Source organism: Beta vulgaris, chromosome 8 (genome assembly GCF_026745355.1).
Source record: "Beta vulgaris subsp. vulgaris cultivar EL10 chromosome 8, EL10.2, whole genome shotgun sequence".
In the NCBI taxonomy this organism is placed as follows: Eukaryota; Viridiplantae; Streptophyta; class Magnoliopsida; order Caryophyllales; family Amaranthaceae; genus Beta; species Beta vulgaris.
The window spans coordinates 1,508,049-1,530,350 of NC_079209.1; the positions used below are offsets into that span (position 1 = coordinate 1,508,049).

Sequence of the window (22,302 nt, forward strand, 5' to 3'; positions counted from 1 at the left end):
TGATTCCAATGATTAAATAATTTTGGAAAAAAAAACTCGTTGGCCCACCATCCCAGTAGTCCTAAGAACCGTTTCCCGAACTGTGAAAAAGGTAACAAACCAATGTTGGTCAAGATTTTTCAGTCCGTGGACCAGCCCGCCCACTCTGTGAATTTCACGATCTGCATGGACCGTGAAATCTCAGCCCGACCCACTATGACCCGCAGAACCACCTCCCAGCCACATCAGTGGCCATCTCTAGTCCCACTCCCATTTCTTTTCTATCTCTATCTCTATCCTCTTCACATGTTTTATTTAAAAAATGTTTTAAGGATGATGTTGTAATTACAATAAGAAAATAGAGAAAGAATATATTAATCATAAATTTTCACTTAAAATAAATACATAAATAGTACAGAAGTCAAAGTATTGCCATTGTTATAAAAAAAATAAAAAAGTATAAAGAAAGAGTATCAATAATTGAAAATCGCGGTATAGTGACTAGTGAGGTCCTATCAAAAGATACCTTGCTAATGCTAACTGGAACTTATTTAGTCCAAGATTCACTACAGTATTGCAATGTGACAATGCTTTTTATCCCATAGCCAATTACAAGAAATTGCGGCATTTTCAATTTACTTGACTTTACGTAAGAAAATTCCTCTCATATTGCAATCATCTTTCATGCATACTCTTTCTGGTGATGAGTGGCCTTAACTTGCACGAATTCACTTTATAGACACCATAGTCTCTGGAGTCATACTTGAATGATTGCGAATTAAAAATTTGCTAAGGAATCTTGTTGTAAAATGTTACTATCACTGCAACATTGTGAAATGATACACGAAACAATGAAGGGAAAAGAGATTAAAATTGTTTATATATGTTGTCCATGTGATAGGTGTTCACCAAAAAGTTGTTTTTGACATAAACATATAGTTGGAGAATATCTATATGGTGTCGTTATGGATCAAATAAGGCTTAGCTTAGTGGTAAAGATTTGACCTCACGATTTTACGATCATGGGATAAATCCCACTAGGGGATCTTTGAGGGTGAGGTTTCCCTTACCATCCCCCTCCCTCCAAAGAGTCTGACCTGCAAACTTAACTGGTTGTACTTGTGCGAGGTGTCAGTTCAGTAGGGTTCTTCATCTTAACCAACTTAAAAAAAAAATGGTATCATTATGATATTATTGACTTTTTCATGTGGCATCATTGAGAACTTTTGAATTTAAGGTAATGCTCCTCATTTGTTAATATTCCTATATGGCATCATCATAGATAATTATACGAATTCTCACCATCGGAACCACCACTATCCCCTTTTCCACAGTCTATCCACCACCATTATCATCACCATGTAGGTCTTTAGGATGGTAGCTGGCGAGTGATTAAATTGATGGGAGGTAATATAATTATTTGAGATAATACCACATATGAATATTGATCAAAAAATAAGGGGTACTACGTGAATGCAAAATTCTTGATAGTATTACCATACTAAAAAGTCAATAATACAAACATTCCAAATAGAAATTTCCAAATGTTTTCAATAGTTTTTTTTCAAGTATTGTTAAATATTTCAAAAACAAAAATGTTACATACTCTCTCCGTCTTTTTTAGTTGCCACATTGGTACGTAGTTTAAAGATTTTCTCTCTATCTTATACAAAATTTTCTTCATTATGCATTTATCGAAGATTGAGTGGGAAGAATCTAATCACCACACGCGCCATCTATTGTAGATACTAATATTCTCTTTTATTTTTGTCATCTTCTTGTGAAATGGAGGTGATATATTGTTTGATTCTAGCTAGTTACGTCAAGTAGTTAGTGTATTATCATGATGAATGTGAAGTTACATATTCATGCAAAATCATCTATTAGGAGGTGATTGTATCATTGTCATTTGTCAAAAGATAACCTCTTATCTCCTGTTAGATTCAGGTATCTATTGGCGGTTATCCAAGAGTGGCGGCCTAGTTGGGTATTGTTAATTGAAAAACTTTAATTTGGTACTTTCACGCCAAATCAACTTCATATCTTTTTCTAATTCATTAATTTGAAATTATTATCATTCACAATTTAATATGTGGTATTTTTTTTTGAAGGAATTTAATATGTGGTATTAATTAAGTGGCATAGATATTTATGAAAACAAAGAAGTTTTCAGGGTAGAGTCGCATCTTTTTGGAGGATATTGACCTATGATTTTTCCCAGCTTACAAAATTACGTGATTTTAAGGATTACCAATTTTTTTATTATTGAATTTCATTGATTAGGAATATATTTAAACATTATGTTTATATCACTTTCTCCTCTCATTTATTACATACATATCAATATTATATGTTAATGTCTCTAATAGGATTGACAACCCTAAGAGCATTCCCAATGGTGATGGGTTTGATCACCAAATTTTCCTACTTACTCATGTTTTGATCATTTCATGATCAAATGTATCACCTCCACCCCACTCATGAACAAAAAATCCATCAAACTCCACTTTATCTCTCCTACTTTTCACTACCCCACCTCAACTTTCTCTCTCCTATTTCTCTTTCCTACTTCAATAATAATATATATTTACATATTAAAAATAAAAATGAATCATCTTATGCTTACTTAAAATTATAATAATTAATTACCAAAATTAATTATCATTATTGGGTTATTAGTAAAATAATAATTAATTACAAAAATAATTATTATTATCGCATGGCGGGTAAAATAATAATTACTTACGATAATGTAATTATAATTATCGCGTATTAAGTCCAGAAAAATTATTAATATCGGATAATTACTTTCATTAGTCGATGATTAATTACTAGTAATCGAAAACGCAACATCAATCCATTAACAACAATCAAAGATGTTTTTTTAGTAAAAGAAGGTAAATATATTTATTAGAAAATATGATTTTTTTTTTCTCTTTTTAGGTGAGGAGGAGAAGGTAAAAAATTATAGAGAAAAATGATGTATAAATATTTTTAGAGAGAGAAAGGTGAGGAGGAGAAGTGTTTTTTTTTTTTGTTCTGAAATATATCAATATGCATATCATTTTATAAAGGGGAAAAAAAAATATGAATTTTGGTATTTTTTTTTTTTGAAATATGAATTTTCTGGGAAATTTCGTGGAAATTTCCACGAAATTTCCCAAAAAGAACACAGCAGCAGCCACGTGGCAGCTTGCCACTGGCTGGCTGTGTGTGACAAAGCTCATTTTGTCTTCCATTCACATGGTTCATTTGCTGATGGGTTTGCTCACATGGTGATTGATGACAAAACATGTCATTTGGTGATGGGTTTTCTATCACCAATGGGATGCATGTTTTTTTTTGTTCAGCCCAAATTTTCTGATTTTGGTGATGAGTTATATCACCATTGGGAGTGCTCTAAGGATCACTTAAATATGTTCCCAAAACTACATATATATATATATATATAACCCCTAAGCTACACCAATTAATAACAAATTTATTGCTGATATATACTCCCTCTGTTTCAAATTATAAGGCATTTTAGCTAAAAAGTTTCGTTGCATAATATAAGGCATTCTACAATACCAATGTAAGATTAAATGCAATTTTATACTATCAAGATAAACTTATAGGTTATTTTGTATTATCAATACAATATTTAATGTCAATTTCTATTACCCATGCAAATCAAACTAAAATGAACTACATTCTTAATTTGTGTGCAAAAACCTTAAACGACTTATATTTTGAAACGGAGGGAGTTTCATGGAAAATGTTATATGTAGCCCTCAAGGCTACATATAAAAAGTTATAAATAGGAAAAATGTTATACATAGCCTTAAAGGCTACATATAAGTATTAAATACATTTTCTAAAATAGTATTATTTGAATAATTAATTACACAATCACACTTCAATTGATATAACTAATGCTTATTTATTGCTTAATATTTTCATTTTTAACTTTTTATATTTAGCCCTAAGGACTATATATAACATTTTCCTTCAAGAAATAAGGGTCAATGATGACTTATTAAAGTCATATAGAATAATCGTTATGAGCGGAGAAATAAAAATGAAAAGAGCAAAGATTTAGACCTTGAAAAAAGAAAAGTGTGAAGGACAAAAACTAGCAAAAGTATTAAAATGACTATATATACAAAGGGATTTGGATGAAGATTAGTGATGGTTTTTTTTTGTACTTAAAATTCTCTTTAGGCGGCATTTGGGTTGGGGTATCTGCAATGTGTTTCAATTAATTCAAATATACATTTGGTACTTTGTTCATATATTACTTGAAACTACCATCTTCTAAGCTAACAACTATAAAGAAAAGTAATTTAAATAGCGTGGATAAAAATTATAGGCCACTACATAAATACGTATCACCTTACCTCACCTCACCTCATATACTAACATAATGCAACTTTATTATTGCTAACATGACGATCATATGCTAACATCTTCTATATATATCGACCCTCCTTGTGCCTCATTGGCGTAAGCCATTCAATTGGTTACTAGAGGACAAGGGTTCGAGGGTTGGTGGGAGAGTGAAGAGAAGCAAAACATCTTCTATATGTAACCAAATTATAGTTCCAATTATTAAATCCTTGTTTTTTTAAATATTTAAATAATAAAAATTGCAAATGATAAATAAATAAGCATTACAATCTATTATCTATACGAATATACTAAAAGATGTTATTAAAAAAGTCTATGTTTCACCTGACACTCTCCTTTAAGACTCTAATGCAAATGCTGTATTTGCATGTCAAACCCCTCAATCACAAAAAAAACTTTGTGTAGCTACAAGATATCGAACACAAGACATCTGAAATAAAAAGTAAGAGCTTAACTATGAATCTAACATAACATCATGTGGTAGGTAGTAAGGTTCTGTTAGTTTGTTTGTTTTCTTTTGGTATCTTTTACCTCTCTTGGATCAAAAAAAAAAAAAATCTAACATAACATCATTGTTTATTATTTTAAAATAGAATATAATAAGGTCTTGTAATTATATCTCATTGAAAGACTTACACGAGTAGTTAAATACCTAACACATTTATGGTAATAACAATATAGTATTGTAGACATAAACTTTTGTAGATAGTTAAGCTATTGCTTTCTTTTCTAGACTTTTAAGGGTGTATTATTCAAATTTTTATGATATCAATTTTTCCTCACTAGACAATAAATTACAAAAAGAATCAATTTCTGGCATTGTCGTGAACATTCACTAGTAATATTCAAAAGAGTGGGTAAGAAATGTAGAAACCAAGGCGACTTCATGTCTCCCCCCAACACGACGTTTATTTATTGGAACATTATTAATGTAAAATTTTGAACCCACACCCTGATGCAAGTATGAATTGGAGAAACAAATCATTCTTTTGCTTCTTTTATCAAGATTAATGATGATATAATGAAAACCAAAAGTTAAGTTAATTATAATGTGTTTGAATTGATATGACATAAGAGTTTACTCAAATGTACCCCATGAATTTTTACTTCAAATATCATGCTTACTTCTAAGCTATATCTCTTAATTATATAAAACCATCATATTCCATTTCCCACTAATAATTAATAATTAACTTATTCTCTTTTTGTTAGCACACTAGAAAAATATAGCGTGGGCCATCTACGCCCAACCACTAGTTGTTTCATAAAAGTAGTGATACAACATGCTTCCTCTGTTTCATAATAATTGAAACATAACAATTGGACACAAGATTTAATAAACATCACTTTAAAAAGCCAAAAAGTCATAAAATACCCCTTTTCATTATCAAAAGGAGGAGAGAGAAAAGCAAACTACACAAGTTTGTGATGGTTATTCTTGCCATTTTATAACTTTCTTTTTTCCATTTAAGGTATGTTTCACTCATTTTGAGACGTTCTAAAATAGTAAGTATTTCACTTATTATAGAACGGAGGAAGTATATAGATTTGTTAAATTATAGAAAAAATAAGTGTTTTTTAATAGATTTTCTACCAGATAATGGAAACTATTTACTGTACAAATATGTTTTACAATGATCCATATCTTTAATATTTCATCCTTTCTAATATAAGTAAAAAACTTTTTTTTATGTGAAAGATTTTAATAAAAGTATTTCACTTATCTCAGAACGAAGGAAATATTATTTGATGTACAGTTGGTCTTGTAAGAGACCTCCTACTTCTAATTTACGGTTATTTCACCAAATACCTTAGACAAAAAAATTTATTCACCAAATACCCCCACTTTTTTCAAGATTCACCAGATACCCCTAACCTTTAAATAATATCACCATATGCCCTTAATGACTAACAACGATTAACTTCATTATTAGTCATAACGTTAATTAACCCTAATAAACCTAATTAACCCTAGAAAACCTTAAGTTACCCCTAGTAACTCTAAAAACCTAACTAACCCTAAAAACCCTAACTAGGCCTAACCCAACCCCAGCCCCCCCACCAGGCCCCCACCCAACCCCAACTCCACCACCCCCACCAGCCCCCCTCCCCCGCATTAGCCACACAACCCCTCCCCCACTCTCGTCGCCGCCCCACGTAATCCCTCCCTCCACCCACGCAAATCCCCCACCATGCCCAACCACCCTTAGCCCGCAACCCCCCACCACCCCAGCTCGCATCTCTCCACCATCCACAACCCGCACCTCCCCTCCACCCACATCCCGAATCCCCTTCGAACTCGTCGCTCCCCCTCTCCTGTCGGAAAACTGCGAATCCCGAGCCGTCACACCCCTTCGAACTCAGTCACAATTTTCGACAATGGTAGATTATCTGCCACTTCGATTGGAAGGGAATGGGGGGAGGGGGAGCTGCGGTCTGACGGCGAGAGTGAGGGAGGGGGAGGGGAGGCGGGGGCTGCGTGGGGGAAGGGGTGCTAGTGAGGGAGGCGCGAGGGAAGGAGGGGGAGGGGAGGCGCGAAGGAGGCGAGGGGAGGGGGGCTACCGAGAAAGGGGGTCTGCATGGGGGTTGCCGGGAAGGGGGTGGAGAGTTTAGGCTTTAGTTAGGTTTAATTAGGTTTATTTAGGGTTTTTTAGAGTTAATTAGTCAATGGAGCACTACCATCTGTTAGTCAAAAAGGCATTTTGGGTAATTTTTTTTTTAAATTTAGGGTATCTGGTGAATTTTTTTTAAAGATTAGGAGTATCTGGTGAATTTCAAAAAAGTGGGGGTATTTGGTGAATAAATTTTTTTTGTCAGGGGTATTTGGTGAAATAACCATTTAATTTAAAATTAGATAACAACTCAAGCCCAATATTAAGGAAAGTTTGGACCACCTATAGTTTAATCTATTTAGTGACCAATATAATACATTTAGTTTTAATTCTTTAATTCATTTGGTGATTAGTTTAATCCGTTTAGTGACTAGTTTAATCCATTCAATAAGAATGCTGACTTATTTATTAAAATTGTTTGTTGTACTTCGAGATTTGAAGAGAAACAAAGGAAGGAAAAGAAAATAGACGATTAAGTTGGTGCGAGATGTTTAGGGATATTGTTAAGTTAGAGTTAAACGAAATGAGTTTGTTAGAATAATAATTAATGTAGCCTGAATAGATAACTTATTCTAATAATTTGTGTTTAATGTAATAGTTATTTTCAAGAACGTGTTTTGTTCTTTTTTATGGGTATCATCTCCGCACTATACTATTTATACTCTTGCGATTGCGTCATCCACTATAGGAATCCAATCAAATACTTATAGTTCTAGACTTTTTAGTGAAGTATTTTTATTCTTCTATTGAATTACTTTTAGTGAAGAAATGAACAGAAATTCGCATAATATTAGTGTACTGCATTATTCCACCGAAGAGCAACTTAGTAATCAATTGGATCAATTACTACTTAGCTAGTTAGCTTGTCCCGCATTACCGTGAAATGACCATATTTAATGATAATGGAGAAAAAAATGACCCAAATGGAATCAAGAGAAAGGTCTAAATCAGAGTGTTTCGTAAGGCACGTAGACAAGCATATATGATGGAAAAAAAGTTCTCAAACTTGGATTATCACTGCCTCTCACTGCTTTAATGCTTGATGAGCTTTAATTTGGCTGTTGTGGTCAAAGTTTTATAACGTTCACCCTAATGTTTCTATAACATTGTAGTGCAAAGCCTTGTTACGTCTCATTTCCTTCAATTCCTTGTATATTTTTACAACTTTTCATAATTTCTACTACTTAATATACTATGTCATTTCATTAAAAAAAATGATACATATATTTAGAGAAAGTTGGGTTTCTATAAGAACAATCCTTATGATGGGTCGTTTGGATCTATTTGGAGAATCGAGGACCTATGCAGCTTTTGTAGTAGGCCCTAAACAAATCAAACCATAAATAGAAATGGGAAAGGAGATGGAAATCAATATTTGAAAAAAATTTTGTACACTAATAGAAAAACGTTGATTTGTGTCTCATAAATTATTTCGCATAACTGAAAAACTGATGCATCATAAGGCAAGAGGCGAATCATTTGCATGTGTGTGCATCAGATTTAATTAAGGTGCATTCGATACAAAAACTTAAGCAAATGGGTGGGTGAATCATGTACATCGGATGTATTATAATGTTCGACGCAAATAACTAAAGCAAATGGGGCATGAATGAGCAAATTAAGGATTTGTGTCGAAGTATGGTAAGGGACATATTATCTAATTAGCTAGTGAGTAAAATAGTTCCCCCCCCCCCTAATTACTATACAGAGTTGTGGACTTGCTATCTAAGAGTTGTAATAGCCTATTTGCCATAACTTCTTAAGTTATGCAATCCTTTGTAACAATAAAAAGAAAAGCTAGTGAAAAAATAATAAAAGGAAGGACAAGAAAAATATGCCTCCTCATATGCGAAAAAGAAAAAGAATAATGGACATAAATTTATTAAAATACCAAAACATGTTGTTCCAGCTCTTATAGTCGGACTCAACCTAACCACCAATAAAATGCTACTACTCTACAACCACTAAACCTCCCTTAATTCTATGATAGCATATGCAAGAGATATTATACATTGTTATAGAAAAACAATTGGACTCCAAGAAAATTGAGGTCCTATTCTTTTAACAGTAGTTGGACACCTTTGAAGTCGGATCTCCTTATATGAATATATGAGAATTACTTTGTAATAATTCTTTTCGACTAATATGTAATCTATTTTATTTGGTTAAATTATAACCATTTTTTTATAGAGTCAATCTTCAAAAGGATTATTTTTTTAATTAGAAAGGGTTATGATGTTTAGCACTGGGCCAAGCCTTGCTTGGTTATATACATAAGAAGTGTTATCATGTGTGTTTGTGTGTGTATACATGTATGTATTGGATAAAAAACAAATGAAACCATTATAAAGAAAAGAAAGGACCATCTAAAACTGTTGGGTAATTAACTGTTCAAAAACTTAAAGCATCGTCATCACGGAAAAGGATAGAAGAAAGGGATATATCTCATCCTAAATCAATCTTCCAACAATAACTAAAAATAACGAATTACATTACATCAAAGGTTACATCAATTTTTGCTTATAAAATCCCATGCAAAATTAAAACTAGTAACAAGTAAACACACCACTTCTCTAACATATTTCCAAAAAAGTATAAGCATTATATCCATGGCTTTACTAAGCAACCTTTGTTTTATACTTCTCTTTGTTCTAGCACTTTGGGGCTCATTAGCCTCGTCTCGCCTCCTCGACGACGAGCCATCGATGATCATAGAACACGAAAAATGGATGAATATTCATGGACGAGTATACACAAACGATGTAGAGAAAACAAGAAGGTTTAAGATATTCAATGAAAATGTTAAACGTATTGAACTTTTAAATAAAATGAATAGAGGTTTTACCCTAGGTGTTAATGCATTTGCTGACTTAACCAACGAGGAGTTTCGAGCTTCTCGTACTGGTTATAAGAAGCAATCTAAACAGTTTGGTGTTGTGTTAAAATCAAAATCAAAAACTTTTAGATATGAAAATGTAACTTATGCTTCATCATCAACAATGGATTGGAGGAAAAAAGGAGCTGTTACTCCCATCAAAGACCAAGGTGATTGTGGTAAGATTTATAAGCTCTTCATCTTGTCTATTTTGTTTCTGTTGCTTAATGTTGTAACGTAACTACGTACTTATTATACATTTATAAAGCGTATAATCATCTGATGAAGTACCTAGCAAGTCATCTGATTGCCTGAGGTGGACTTACAATAACTTATTGTGAGTACGTAATTGATTATGTTCTTTCTAAAAAGTAACTTACGTCACCTAGAATAAAATATCACTCTCTCAAGAGTCATGGCAAGTTATTGTGAATTCGCTTCCTACAGGATTTTGCCCCAAAAAGTTAATAAATTAGTATGTGTTATAGTTTCTTTTTTCTTTTAGTATCATATTACATATTTCCTCTGTTTTAAAATAGTTAAAATATTTGGAATAATTTTGACTTTTTTACTATTCATCCACTCCTATTTGATCGTGTTTTGCGAATTTAACATAACGAAAAATATAGTTATGTACGTAGGATCTTTTAGATGTATCGCAACACGTAGTTTCAAAATATCAATTTTTTAAAAAAATTTCTTATAAGAAATTGCAGATTTTGATAATAAAGGTTACACATTGACAAGTGCATCGAGAGAAACGTTTCAAATAATATGAAAAGGAGGAAGTACTTAATTACTTTATCAAGTAAGCTAGCTAAATTTCTTACCAATCGATCTATTGTTGTAAATCTTCAAGTAGTTTAATTTGAGAAAATTAAATTAAATTAAATAAAATCAATCTAACTAAACTAACCTTATGATTTAAGAATTTGTCTTGTAAGAGACCGCCTACTTTTAAATTAAAATTAGGCAATGCTAAGCCCAATATTGAAGCCCAATAGTTACTAGGTTAATTTATTTCGGTCACTAGTTTAATCCATTTAGTTACTAGGTCTACTTTTATATTAAAATTAGACCGTCTCTTTTAATAATTTTTGATGATTTAAACAGTAGTAAATAGTGATAACGATAATGATATATATATACTCCCTCCTTTTCAATTTAGTTGTGACACTTTTAAAATCACGGATTTTTAGACATTTTTTTTGGAGAGGAGAGAGAGAGAAAGAAAAAAAATAAAAGTGATCCATGTGATAAGAGAGATAGAGAGAAATTATTACCTAAAATAAAAGTATCACAACTATTTTGAAATTTCGTGAAATAAAAAATGTCACAACTCAATTGAAACGGAGGAAGTACATAATTTTGTGGGTGGCTCATTATGGTAAACTTTTGTTAAAAACTACAGGTTGCTGCTGGGCATTCTCCGCAGTAGCATCCATAGAGAGCCTAAACCAAATCAAAACAGGCAACTTAGTCTCTCTCTCCGAACAAGAGCTCGTCGACTGCGACACAGAGTTCGACGAGGGTTGCGAAGGTGGCCTAATGGACACAGCCTTCGACTTCATCAAGCACAACGGTGGGCTAACCACCGAGGCCAAATACCCTTACAAGGCATCCGATGGTAGCTGCAATGCTAAACGAGCAACCACAGGCGCAGTCTCGATCCACGGATACGAGGATGTCCCTGAGAACAATGAGGAAGCCTTGTTTATGGCTGTGTCACACCAGCCAGTGTCTGTTGGGATCGAAGGCGGCGGGTTCGACTTCCAGTTCTACTCTGGTGGGGTGTTTAAGGGAGAGTGTGGGACTGAGCTTGATCATGCTGTGACTGTTATAGGGTTTGGAGTTGAAGAGAAAGATGGGAGTAAGTATTGGTTGGTGAAGAATTCATGGGGGACTAAGTGGGGTGAGAAAGGTTATATAAGGATTAAGAGAGGTGGTGGTGCTAAAGAAGGCCTTTGTGGTATTGCTATGAAAGCTTCTTATCCAATATAATTTGCCTACTGATTTCAGGAGTCCTGAGATCGATTCTTACCTTGGCAAGTCGGGATCTCCTTTATTCCCCAATTTATCGAAGTTTCTCCTTACTTTATAAAAAAATAATATATAATTTGCCTCCTGGTGGCTGGCTTTATATTATACTTCATTTTCGAGGAAGATTATATTGTTACTGTTGTATGTGTGCATGATTGATGAACTTGTATTATATGGGTCTAGATTATGAAATTGTGTAATATGTGGGGTTAGAACTTATCTTGATAACAGGTGAAGTATCTTGTATGTATATGTAGTATGGATTGATCAAGTGTACAAAAGTTAGCTAGGTTCCATCTACTTGTAAATTTGGGGATGCTTATATATGTAAGAAAGAAGTAAATGTTTTTCGTTTTGATAATTCATATCTTTATGTATGTTTGTGTCACTAAGGTTATGTTTGGCAATAATGGTTGAAGTGGAGTTGAAACTGATAAGGTGGTTGAAACTTATTAGATAGCAGCTGAAACTGATTAGATAGCAGCTGAAACTGCTAACGTGCTGAAACTGATAAGTTAGCTGATTGCATAACTTGTTTGGTAAAATTATTTATGATTGTAGCTGATATATATCTTTTTAGGCTTAAAAAGATAAAAAAATTCAGTACATGATCTCAGACGCTATATTTTACTCCAACTCAATTTCAGTCAAATTTTGGACTTAAATTTTATTTAAGTTCCTCCACCAAACACCACTAATCATATAAGGTGACTTAAAATTGTAGCACCTTATCATTTAAGTCACCTGAAATGCTTCCCCAAACAGAGTCTAATATGGCCATCACAATAAGAATCCGCGCTTTTAGCGTCTGAATTCACCGTCCGCCGCAATCAGACGCAAATTAGCGTCCGTTTTGGAAAATTAGCGTCCGTAGTTTCGACGGACGCTAATTAGCGTCCGTTTTTCGAAAATTAGCATCCGTTTTTGAGCGGACGCTAATTAGCGTCCGTTTTTCAAAAATTAGCATCCGTTTTCGGGACACACGCTAATTAGCGTCCGTTTTTCGAAAATTAGCATCCGTTTTTGGAACGGACGCTAATTAGCGTCCGCTATCTAAAATTTAACATCTGTCGGACGGACGCTAATTAGGGGCCTGGCGTACCTAAATAAACTCATATATCAGAATCAAAGTCGACCCTCATTCTGTGTCTCACCTTTCATTCTCTCACCTCCCTTATACTCTCTCGTCTCCCTTGTCCTCTCTCTCATATCTCTCCTCCATCAGACATCACGCATCTCACTCTCTCTCATTCCTTTCATTTTCTCTCTCTTTATTCACTCAACCCACCCAGATTTTTCTCTCATCTCTCTCTCACATCTATTTACTCTCGTTTCTCTCTCATCTCTCCTTCTCTTTTTTTCTCTATTCTAGATCTGAAAACTCAACCGCCCCCGCTTTGTCCCCATGCTCCGCCGCTTCGTCCCCAGCCGCTTTGATTTGAAGGTAAGTGGGTTATTTTTTTTTAATTTTTTTGTTTCCGTTTCTGGTTTTTATTTTGGTTTTTTTTCATTTTTCGATTTTATTTTCGTTTTTTCATTTATTTTCGTTTTTTGATTTATCTTTTTTTTCGATTTTTGATTTTCGTTTTTTGATTTTGTCCATTTTAGATAAATTTTTGGGTTTGTGGGTTATAGATCTTGGTTCATTTCTTGGTTGGTCATGGGTTATGGATCTGGGTTGTTAATTTCGTTGTTTGTTTGGGTGGGTTGGTCAGATCTGGGATGTGGGTTGTTTGGGTCTGTGGGGGTGCTGGGTTGTTTAGGTTTTTTGATTTTTAGTTTTTAGTTTTTCGTTTTTCTCATAATGGTTTTCGTTTTCTGATTTTAAAACTTTTTATTTTCGTTTTTTTGTTTTCATTTTTATGCGTTCGATTTTTCATTCTTTGGTATTCAATGTTTCTTTTTTTGGAATCAGTTTTTCTTTTTTTCCATTTTTTGGGAATTAATTTTTCTTTTTTTTTTTTCCTTTTTTTCATTTTTTTTTGGAAAACATTCTGTATAAAGTTTTTAAATTCGATTTAGGGGTTATTTTTGGGAAAATATTTTGATTTTGTTCTACATGTTTGCTGCAGATAGAAGATATTCAAGGTTTGTTCCTGATTTAAAGTTGGATTTCTTCAAGATTGGAGTTGGATTTGAGCTCCAGATTATGGATTCTTGTACCTGCAATATTGAAGTTGGAGTGTAATTTTTTAAGTTTGTTGTTTCAGATTGTATTATTATGGGATATTTTTCAATATATTGTATAAGTATTTTTATATTTAAATAAAAATATTTCATTTTTCATTTGTTTGTACTTGTTTAGCTTATTATTGGTTTGTATTATAGGTATTTAATTACTTTTATAATAATTAAGAGTGAATTTTAAAAAGCAAAAATGGAAAAAAGCAAAAGTTAAAAGTGAGTAAAAAAAAAAGACAAAACAAGCATAAAAAATAAAAAGGACAAAGAAAAAACCAGACTCGGCGTAAAAAAAAAAAGACAAAACAAGCATAAAAATTAAAAAGTGAGTACAACTTTAGAATCCAAGATTAGCATCCGATTTTACAAACTAGCGTCCGTCTTATATTCGGACGCTAATTAGCGTCCGTCTTATAATCGGACGCTAATTAGCGTCCGTCTGATAATCGGACGCTAATTAGCGTCCGACATCAGAATCGGACGCTAATTAGCGTCCGACTCTAGAATCGGACGCTAAATCTCAAAATGCAGACGCTAAATATTTAGCGTCCGCTTGGGGGACGCTAATTGAAGAATTAGCGACCAAGGATTTTGCATCAGTCTTTTAGCGTCCGTTGACGGACGCTAATCTCTTTAGCGTCTGATCCCGCCTTTTTAGCGTCCGATTTTTGCGGACGGAAAAGGGTGATATTCTTGTTGTGCATGTTATAGCTGACTTGTTCATATACTTTGGGTAAAATTGTTTTTACTCATGTAAAAAAGGAAATATTTCGAGATAATAGCTATGTTTGGAGAAACATATTTTTAGTTACCTTAAATGATAAGGTGATAGAATATATTAGATGCTAAAATAATTAATAGTGTTTAGAAAGTACCTAAAAAAAACATTAGTTGGTTAAAATGATTGAAGTTGCTAAGTTCAAAAACAATTAAATAATAAAAATTAGGTGATTGAAATTTTTGAAAAATACAAAACTAATTTTGCCAAAATAATTTAGCAACATAAGCAACTTTGCCAAACAGTTAATCTAATAAGCTAATTTGTCGGTTTGAGCACCTTATAAATTTCAACTACTACCTTATCAATTTCAGCTAATTTATCAATTTCAACTAATATTGCCAAATAGATCCAATATATTCAAAACTTTAAGAAAATTTATGATGTATAAATATATACTATATCTGTTGTGCATGTACATGTTATGTTTTGATGATGAAAATTAATATAATATGTTTTAGTATGAAAGTATTTAACAGTTACAACAGATGAATGAAGAAAGGAATAAACAAATGAAGACTTTGAAGAAAAGAAGAATTAAGATTGAAGTCAAGTTTATATGTTCCTTAGAATAGTTACTTTGTATTCAAATGTAATATGCTCGAACTTGGTGATATGCTATGTGCTAAATATAGAAATATAAAGTTAGTATAATTATTATTTTCTTAGAGTTAAAAAAATAAATAATTATATTAACATTATATGTCTATATAAAAAGGAAATTAGTTTTCAAAATAAAACAAAAGATTTAAAATAAAAACGTGTTTTATAAAAACGTATTTTATGATAAAAGATTTTTATAAAATCGAGTTTTACTAAAAATATGTTTTATAAAACGTGTTTTATCAGATTTTATAAAATAGATTTTTGAAAATACTTTTTGATAAAAACAGAATTTGAGTTGAAAAGAAAATCTAATATGGAAAACTTATCTTTTTGAGATTAAAAATAAAGGATAGAAAAAGATAAAGTTTGTTTTTCTAAAAGAGAATTAAATCCCTTAAATTACGGATTAAAAGGTGAAGATAATTTTCAAGGATGGTCGTCCAAACCAAGTCCTATAAAAGGGTTTATTATTCACTTTTATATCTCACGTTTTCAGAGAGAAAAATCAGAAATATTAAGAGCTGAAAACTATTTCCTAAGGCACTAAGCATATATAGCACTGAGCGAGTCAGATTCAAGTAACTGTTATACGATTGTAATTGTCCTCTAATTGCTTGACTAAGAAGCACATAATTGAGGGTCGTTTTCTTTCTGTAATTTCACTATTATAGAGAGTTCCAATTCTTAGAGTTAAAGGTTGATTGGCACTACTAGGGTTAGTAGTGGGGGAATCTTATTGTATCAAGAGTTTGATATTTTAGGGTTCAAAGAAATAAAGATTTTTGTTTCGTGTGGACGTAGATCTCAGAAGTGAAATTGAACCACGTTATATCTTGTGTTTGCGTATCAAATCTCATATACTTTTAGTTTATTATTCGCAAAAACTCAAATCAGCGATTTACGAGTGTTTGACCCAGTGCCAGGCACGGTGCCATAAAAGAGATTTGGCGAAAAACGATTAATTAGATTTCACCACTCAATTCAACCCCCCTTCTTGAGTGTCACCTTGTGTTCCAACAATATCCTCGCATTTTCCGAAGCATGTATCAATAAGTATAACATTTTTCATAAATAATTAATGCTTAACGCAACGGTATTACAAAAGAGTGTGACCCTATATGGCACACTTGTGATGATCAAAATAAAATACCTAATAAACAAACACGATATATATTATAATAAACTATGCTCAAGCCAGCACAAAACATTCGCCAAAGTCAGCCCATCTGCCCATGCATGCATGCATGATGTATCTGGCTTTTGTCTATCTAGTTTCTCCCATGCATGTATGTAAAATCATACAGGATAAGAAGCATATAAGGTAATGCCACATTGATTCTGATCTCTGATAATCTTCATATATCCATTTTCTCCCCAAGTTTCTCCCCATGAATTCTTCAACAACCAATAATTAGTCCCATCAGTATCTGTGCCATACCCAACAATTGTAACAGCATGATTACTCAAGTTTTGGGCACAATCTCCATTGAAGACCCCTCCTTTGTAGTGCATGAACTCGTACCCACTAGCGTCGATGGTGATGGAAACAGGCTGCTGCGAAACTGCTTGCATTAGAGTTGCCTCGTCGTTCCGAGGAACAGTTTGGTACCCATTTATTGTCACTGCATTGCCGCTAGGATATGTTGCGCGGCACTGAGCCTTTGTAGCTTGGTATTGGTACTCGTCTTCCCTCGACAGGCCTTGGTTTTGTCTGATGAAATCGAAAGCGTTTGTCATCCAACCTCCTTGACAACCATTGTTGTTTTGTACGCAATCGAGGAGTTCCTGCTCTGAGAGTGGGATTAATTGTCCTGTTTTGATTTGATTTAGCCCTTCTACTGCTGCCACTGTTGAGAATGCCCAGCAACACCCTGAAATTTTGTAAATAATAAAGGCATCATGTGAAAGTTTTTTCTATATAGTGCTAGTACTAGTAATGTCCTTTTTTATCAAGGATGTCTTAGCTTAGTGGTTAAAATTGAGGTGCTGTGAATGATTAGTCACAAATTCGAATCCCTTCTCCCTTTCTTTGTACTTTATAATGCCTTGGTAACTATGGATCGAAAAAAAAATAGTGATGTCCCTTCTTGCACATAAAAAAAGGAATTTTATACCACATATTTCTGTGTTGTATTTTGCACTAACAAAAATAAAACCTCATATTTGCACGCACTGACGCACTGTCCTAAGGTAAGTAAACCCTAACTTGTAAAAAGACATAAAATAACTTACGTATATTCTTATACAATTAAATTCACACAGTAGTTTACATAGTTAAATACTATGAATGACTCAAAAGAGTTTTGGAACTAGGGATGGGCAAGGGTCGGGTCTGGGTCTGGGTCGGGTCCAGTTGGATCCTAGACCCGGACCCTAAATTTTTTTTGCAGACCCGGACTCTAAGGGTCTGAAAAAATTGGACCCTGACCCAAACTCTTAGGGTCTGGAGGGTCTAGAGGGTCTGGAGGGTCAGGCCTAAATTCTTTATTTTACCAAATTTTCAGCATTATTAATATCAATAATCATCTGAAATTTGTATGAAACAAACCCAAAAAATCGCATGAAACAAACACAAACATATAAATTGACTAAACTGAAGAAAAAAAATGTAACAAACACAATTCATAAACATATAAACTAAAAAAAAAAACGAAACAACACAAACATAGAAACTGAAAAAAAATGAAAAAAACACAACTTACATAAGAGTTCAAAATGAGTGTTTTGATGTTTTAGTTTAGGTTTTAGTCTTTTAGAAAAATCATTTTTTTTTTTAAAAAAAGTTAAAATGTATTTATTAAATAAGTTTAGGGTCCAAGGGTCGGGTCTGGGTCCAAATATTGAAGACTCGAACCCTAAAGAATTCACTTGGACCCAGACCCAGACCTGGACCCTTAGGGTCTGAAAAAGTTGGACCCAAAATCTTAAATTAGAGTCGGGTCCAACAGGGTCCGGGTAGGGTCCTAGACCCATGCCCATCCCTATTTGGAACATACATGCATGCTAGTAAAAGCTAAGGTTATATTTCAAAATTATAAAGGATGCAATTAAGTATTCAAGACTTCTACTAGAAGAATAAGATGTTATCAATCATGTTATCTTACCACATTGTCCTTGGTACTTTATGGGAGTGACTGCTCCCTTTTCTCTCCAATCCAATGAGGGTGGCATGTCATTGAGATTTTGGTCAAACCTTAACCCTTTAGTCATGGAGGAACCAGACATGGATTCAGAATGAAATGGCCTCTTATAGCCAGTATGAGTGGCTACAAACTCCTCAATGGTTAGATCACTGAATGCATTAACACCTAATGTGAACAACTTATTTGATGATGCATTGCCATTAAAATTCTCTATACGCTCAACATTTTTACTAAAAATGTTGAGACGCTTCTCCTTCTCTATCTGATCTTTGTATACACGGCCATGTCGAGCCATCCAGAGCTCGTGCCTTTCGTGAATCGACAAGGACTTGTGATCGTCGAGAGGACGAGCCAAGGACGGGGTGGCCCAAAGACCCAAGAGGAGGACTAAGGCTAAGCATAAGAGTTGGAAGTTTTGGTTTGTGAAAGCAGCCATGTTAACAAGCATAAGAGTTGATTAATTTTATGCTCTTAACTCTTAAGCTTCAAGTTTGATGAGTAGAATGTTATGAAAGTGTCTTACTTATATAGGCAACCTATTATTGTATATCACTGGTTTTTGTTTTTCTTAACCAATACATACGTTGTTAAATTTGTTAATTAATTGCAGAACATCCATCGAAATATCATGGGTCAGTGACTAGTGAGTATTTCCAAGTCAAAGTGTTTGTTTTTCGGAAAAATTGGTATGTAATGCGATTCGGCGGCCGATAAGTAAACGACGACTGAGTAGTGATTACTCCCTAAATTTATCGGATGTTCAATCTTTAGAAAGTAAAGCTTAAGTGCACTATCATCTCTGGACGTAACTTATGCTCCAAAAATTAAGAAAAAAACTATGGACGTAAGTTGCAAGGTTATATACATAAGGCAGGTCATTAGGCTTCCATCTCGCAGCCAATCACGATAAATTACTTCTTCTTTCTCTTTCATTTCGTCCTCTTTGATAGTTGGTTTATTTTTTACCATATTTTTTAAAATTCTCTTAATTTGTTTTTCATTCTTTTCTGGCAAAATCATTCTCACCACCAGTCTGAACTAGAGCGGTCAATTCAGTTAGTAGAGTGGGATTTAGGTTGGGCCATCTTAGGTTTGAGGTCATGTTCGATCAGGTCATTAAATCAAAGAGGTCGGGTGTAGGTTGGGAATAATCGAAATTCGGTCAGGTCTTCCTCTGTTCATTTCTTCTTTCAGGTTCGGTCGGGTTCGGCGCAGTTAATTTCAGAACAGGTCATCTTTCGTGATCATGTGGTATCGGATCGGGTTTATTGCAGGTTTGTAGCGAGTGCTTTCAGGTTCCGGTCATGCATGGGTCGTATACTTATTTGGTCAGGACAATAGCGGTTTGGGTCGGGTTCGGGGTCGGGTTCAGGTTGGTAGTTATTGATTGTGCGTACCATACTTGGTTTCAGGTCACTTTCGAGTAGGGGTGAAAATACCCAGTGGACGACCCGCTCACCCGCTCCACCCACGTTTAAAAAGCGGGTGAAAACCCGAGATAAACGGATGAAATGCGGGGGATGGATAACCGAGTAATGGATCTGGGTCGGGTTCGGGTGAATTTTTTTCACCCATCACCTGACCCATCAACCATTTATCACCCGACCCATCACCCATTTTTTATAAATACGATATATACTTTAACAAATTACAGAGGCCATAGGCCATGGCCCAAAAATTATAAGCTGATAATAATCTCTCCCAAAGGCCAAAATCCTAACTTGATTCACTATCCCTCTTTCCCAGCCACCATCTCCATTCTCCGGTCTCCCTCTTCAGTTCTTCCTCGCCGGAAAACGCCTAAGTTGCCGGAAAAAGAAGCCAGGTAAGTAAATTAAACTCTTCTTACTTTACTTTGTCATTAAATTTAATATTTTTTGTAAGAATGCACTTCGTCAAATGATGACTTTTGTTTGGTCGATTAAATGAATGAATTTCTGAAATTCGTCGAGAATCATCGGATGTTAGCATGTAATATCAACATTTTACTTTCAGAGAATCGTTGGATTTCACTCAACAACAAATTTCAGATGATTCTCAATGAATTTCACTCAACATCGAGTGTAATTTCAGACTGCTTGTGTCGATTAAATGAATGGATGTTGGCTTGCTGATGTGTTTTCATTTTAAGAGCACGATGTTAGAAATTAGAATGTTGTTTTGGCTTGGAATGTTATATCAATTTGCAATTTCTTTTATTTATCAAGCTGTAATACTGTACATATGGTAATAATATTTATTTACATAGCTTAATCTTCTTTTTTTTTTTTTGTAGGGGGGTGAAGATGATTTTGTTTTTGCATGAGAATCCTCCCTCCATTTGAGCCTCTACATTGTTTGTTGTGATGCTGAATTTTATCACTAAGTTGTATGAGAAATATTGATGTAGTTGTAGACTTTGTTGTTTCTGGAGCTTCTAGTATGTAGAAGTTGTTGCTCCTTGCTTATGTAATAGCCTAATAGGCTACTAGCAACCAATAGGGCTTATTATTGTTGTGTTAATTGTTAAACTTAATCATATGCATCATGCAAATTTTAAAAATTGCAACTGTCATTTGTAATATTGTTGGATAATTTATTTGTTGTACTGGAAATTATAGTTGGATACTTGGTTATTAAAATTTTCATATTTTTCTTTATTTCTACATATAATATTTGATTTCACCCGTTAATCACCCGAGCCATTCGTTTCACCCGGTTACAAATGGATGGATGGATTCGGGTGGAGAGGGATGCGGGTGATGGATGGATCAGATGGAGCGGGTGACGCTCCACCCATCCCGAACCCGATCCATTTTCATCTCTACGTTCGGTTCGCTTCGAGCATGGAACATGTCATGAATTTTGTGTGGTGCTGCTTCAAATTAGTATCATTATTTAAGATTTCATTGAAATTAATGCTTGAATAGTTCATCTAGTTATATGTCTTTTTATAGTATTCAATGTTAGTTTATGATTTATGTTACTATGTGGTGAAGTCAATGACAAGTCAAGTTAATAATAATTAACAAGTTGGGTAAAATCGGGTAACATGTAGCAACAAGTCGGGTAAAATAACATACCGGGTGGCAACAAGTCTAGTAAAATCAGGTAACGAGTCGAAACAGGTCGGGTTAATGAGAAGTTACGTCGAGTTATAATCGATTTTAGGTCCTAATCAGATCAGGTGTCGAATCGGGTTCAGATTGTTGTCATGTCAAATCATTTCAATTATCGGGCTTTTTTGGTGGTATCAGTTCAGATTTAGGTCATAGAGTAACGGGTCAAGAGCAGGTATCAGTTATTATCATGTCCGGTACAGGTCAGGTTACAAATGACCTGTTTTGCCAAAATTTCAGGTGCAAGTCAGTTACAGGTCATTACAGATTCAGGTTTGGTTATCAGATCAAGTCATTTTTTGACAACTCTAGCCTGAACTGTAGCGCGGATGCACAAACAACCCCAACTATAGTGAGGAATAGGTTTGATGTTCTCACTAATGCCACAACATAGGAGCTGTTTTATGAAGTGGACACAGGTCAGTAGGGTGAGATGCAGGGGTTAAAGGCCCCTGATGTCCATGGATAGTATCTTAGCCTGGAATGTCAGGGGGTTAAATAGGGTGGTAAAGCAACAGAATGTGAGGAAGTTCATTAGTACTCACAGAATTGACCTGTTTGGCCTCCTAGAGAACTAAGGTAAAGATTGCCAAAGGGCCAT

General features: G+C 34.1%; 2 protein-coding genes across 2 annotated transcripts; one reads left to right on the forward strand and one right to left on the reverse strand.

Annotated features, from left to right (window-relative positions):
• The first annotated feature begins 9,520 nt into the window (after positions 1-9,520).
• On the forward strand, positions 9,521-12,227 carry LOC104900550 (senescence-specific cysteine protease SAG12). Its single transcript, XM_057391377.1, has 2 exons — positions 9,521-10,034; positions 11,267-12,227. The coding sequence occupies exons 1-2, from the start codon at positions 9,590-9,592 to the stop codon at positions 11,854-11,856; spliced, it is 1,035 nt and encodes a 344-aa protein (XP_057247360.1). The 5' UTR covers positions 9,521-9,589; the 3' UTR covers positions 11,857-12,227.
• Positions 12,228-16,504: 4,277 nt separating this feature from the next.
• On the reverse strand, positions 16,505-19,116 carry LOC104900552 (zingipain-2). The gene is made up of 2 exons (XM_010687989.4): positions 18,565-19,116; positions 16,505-17,331 (listed from the first exon to the last, which is right to left on the reverse strand). Exons 1-2 carry the CDS (start codon positions 19,049-19,051, stop codon positions 16,757-16,759), a joined length of 1,062 nt encoding a protein of 353 aa, XP_010686291.1. The 5' UTR covers positions 19,052-19,116; the 3' UTR covers positions 16,505-16,756.
• Between the last annotated feature and the right edge of the window lie 3,186 nt (positions 19,117-22,302).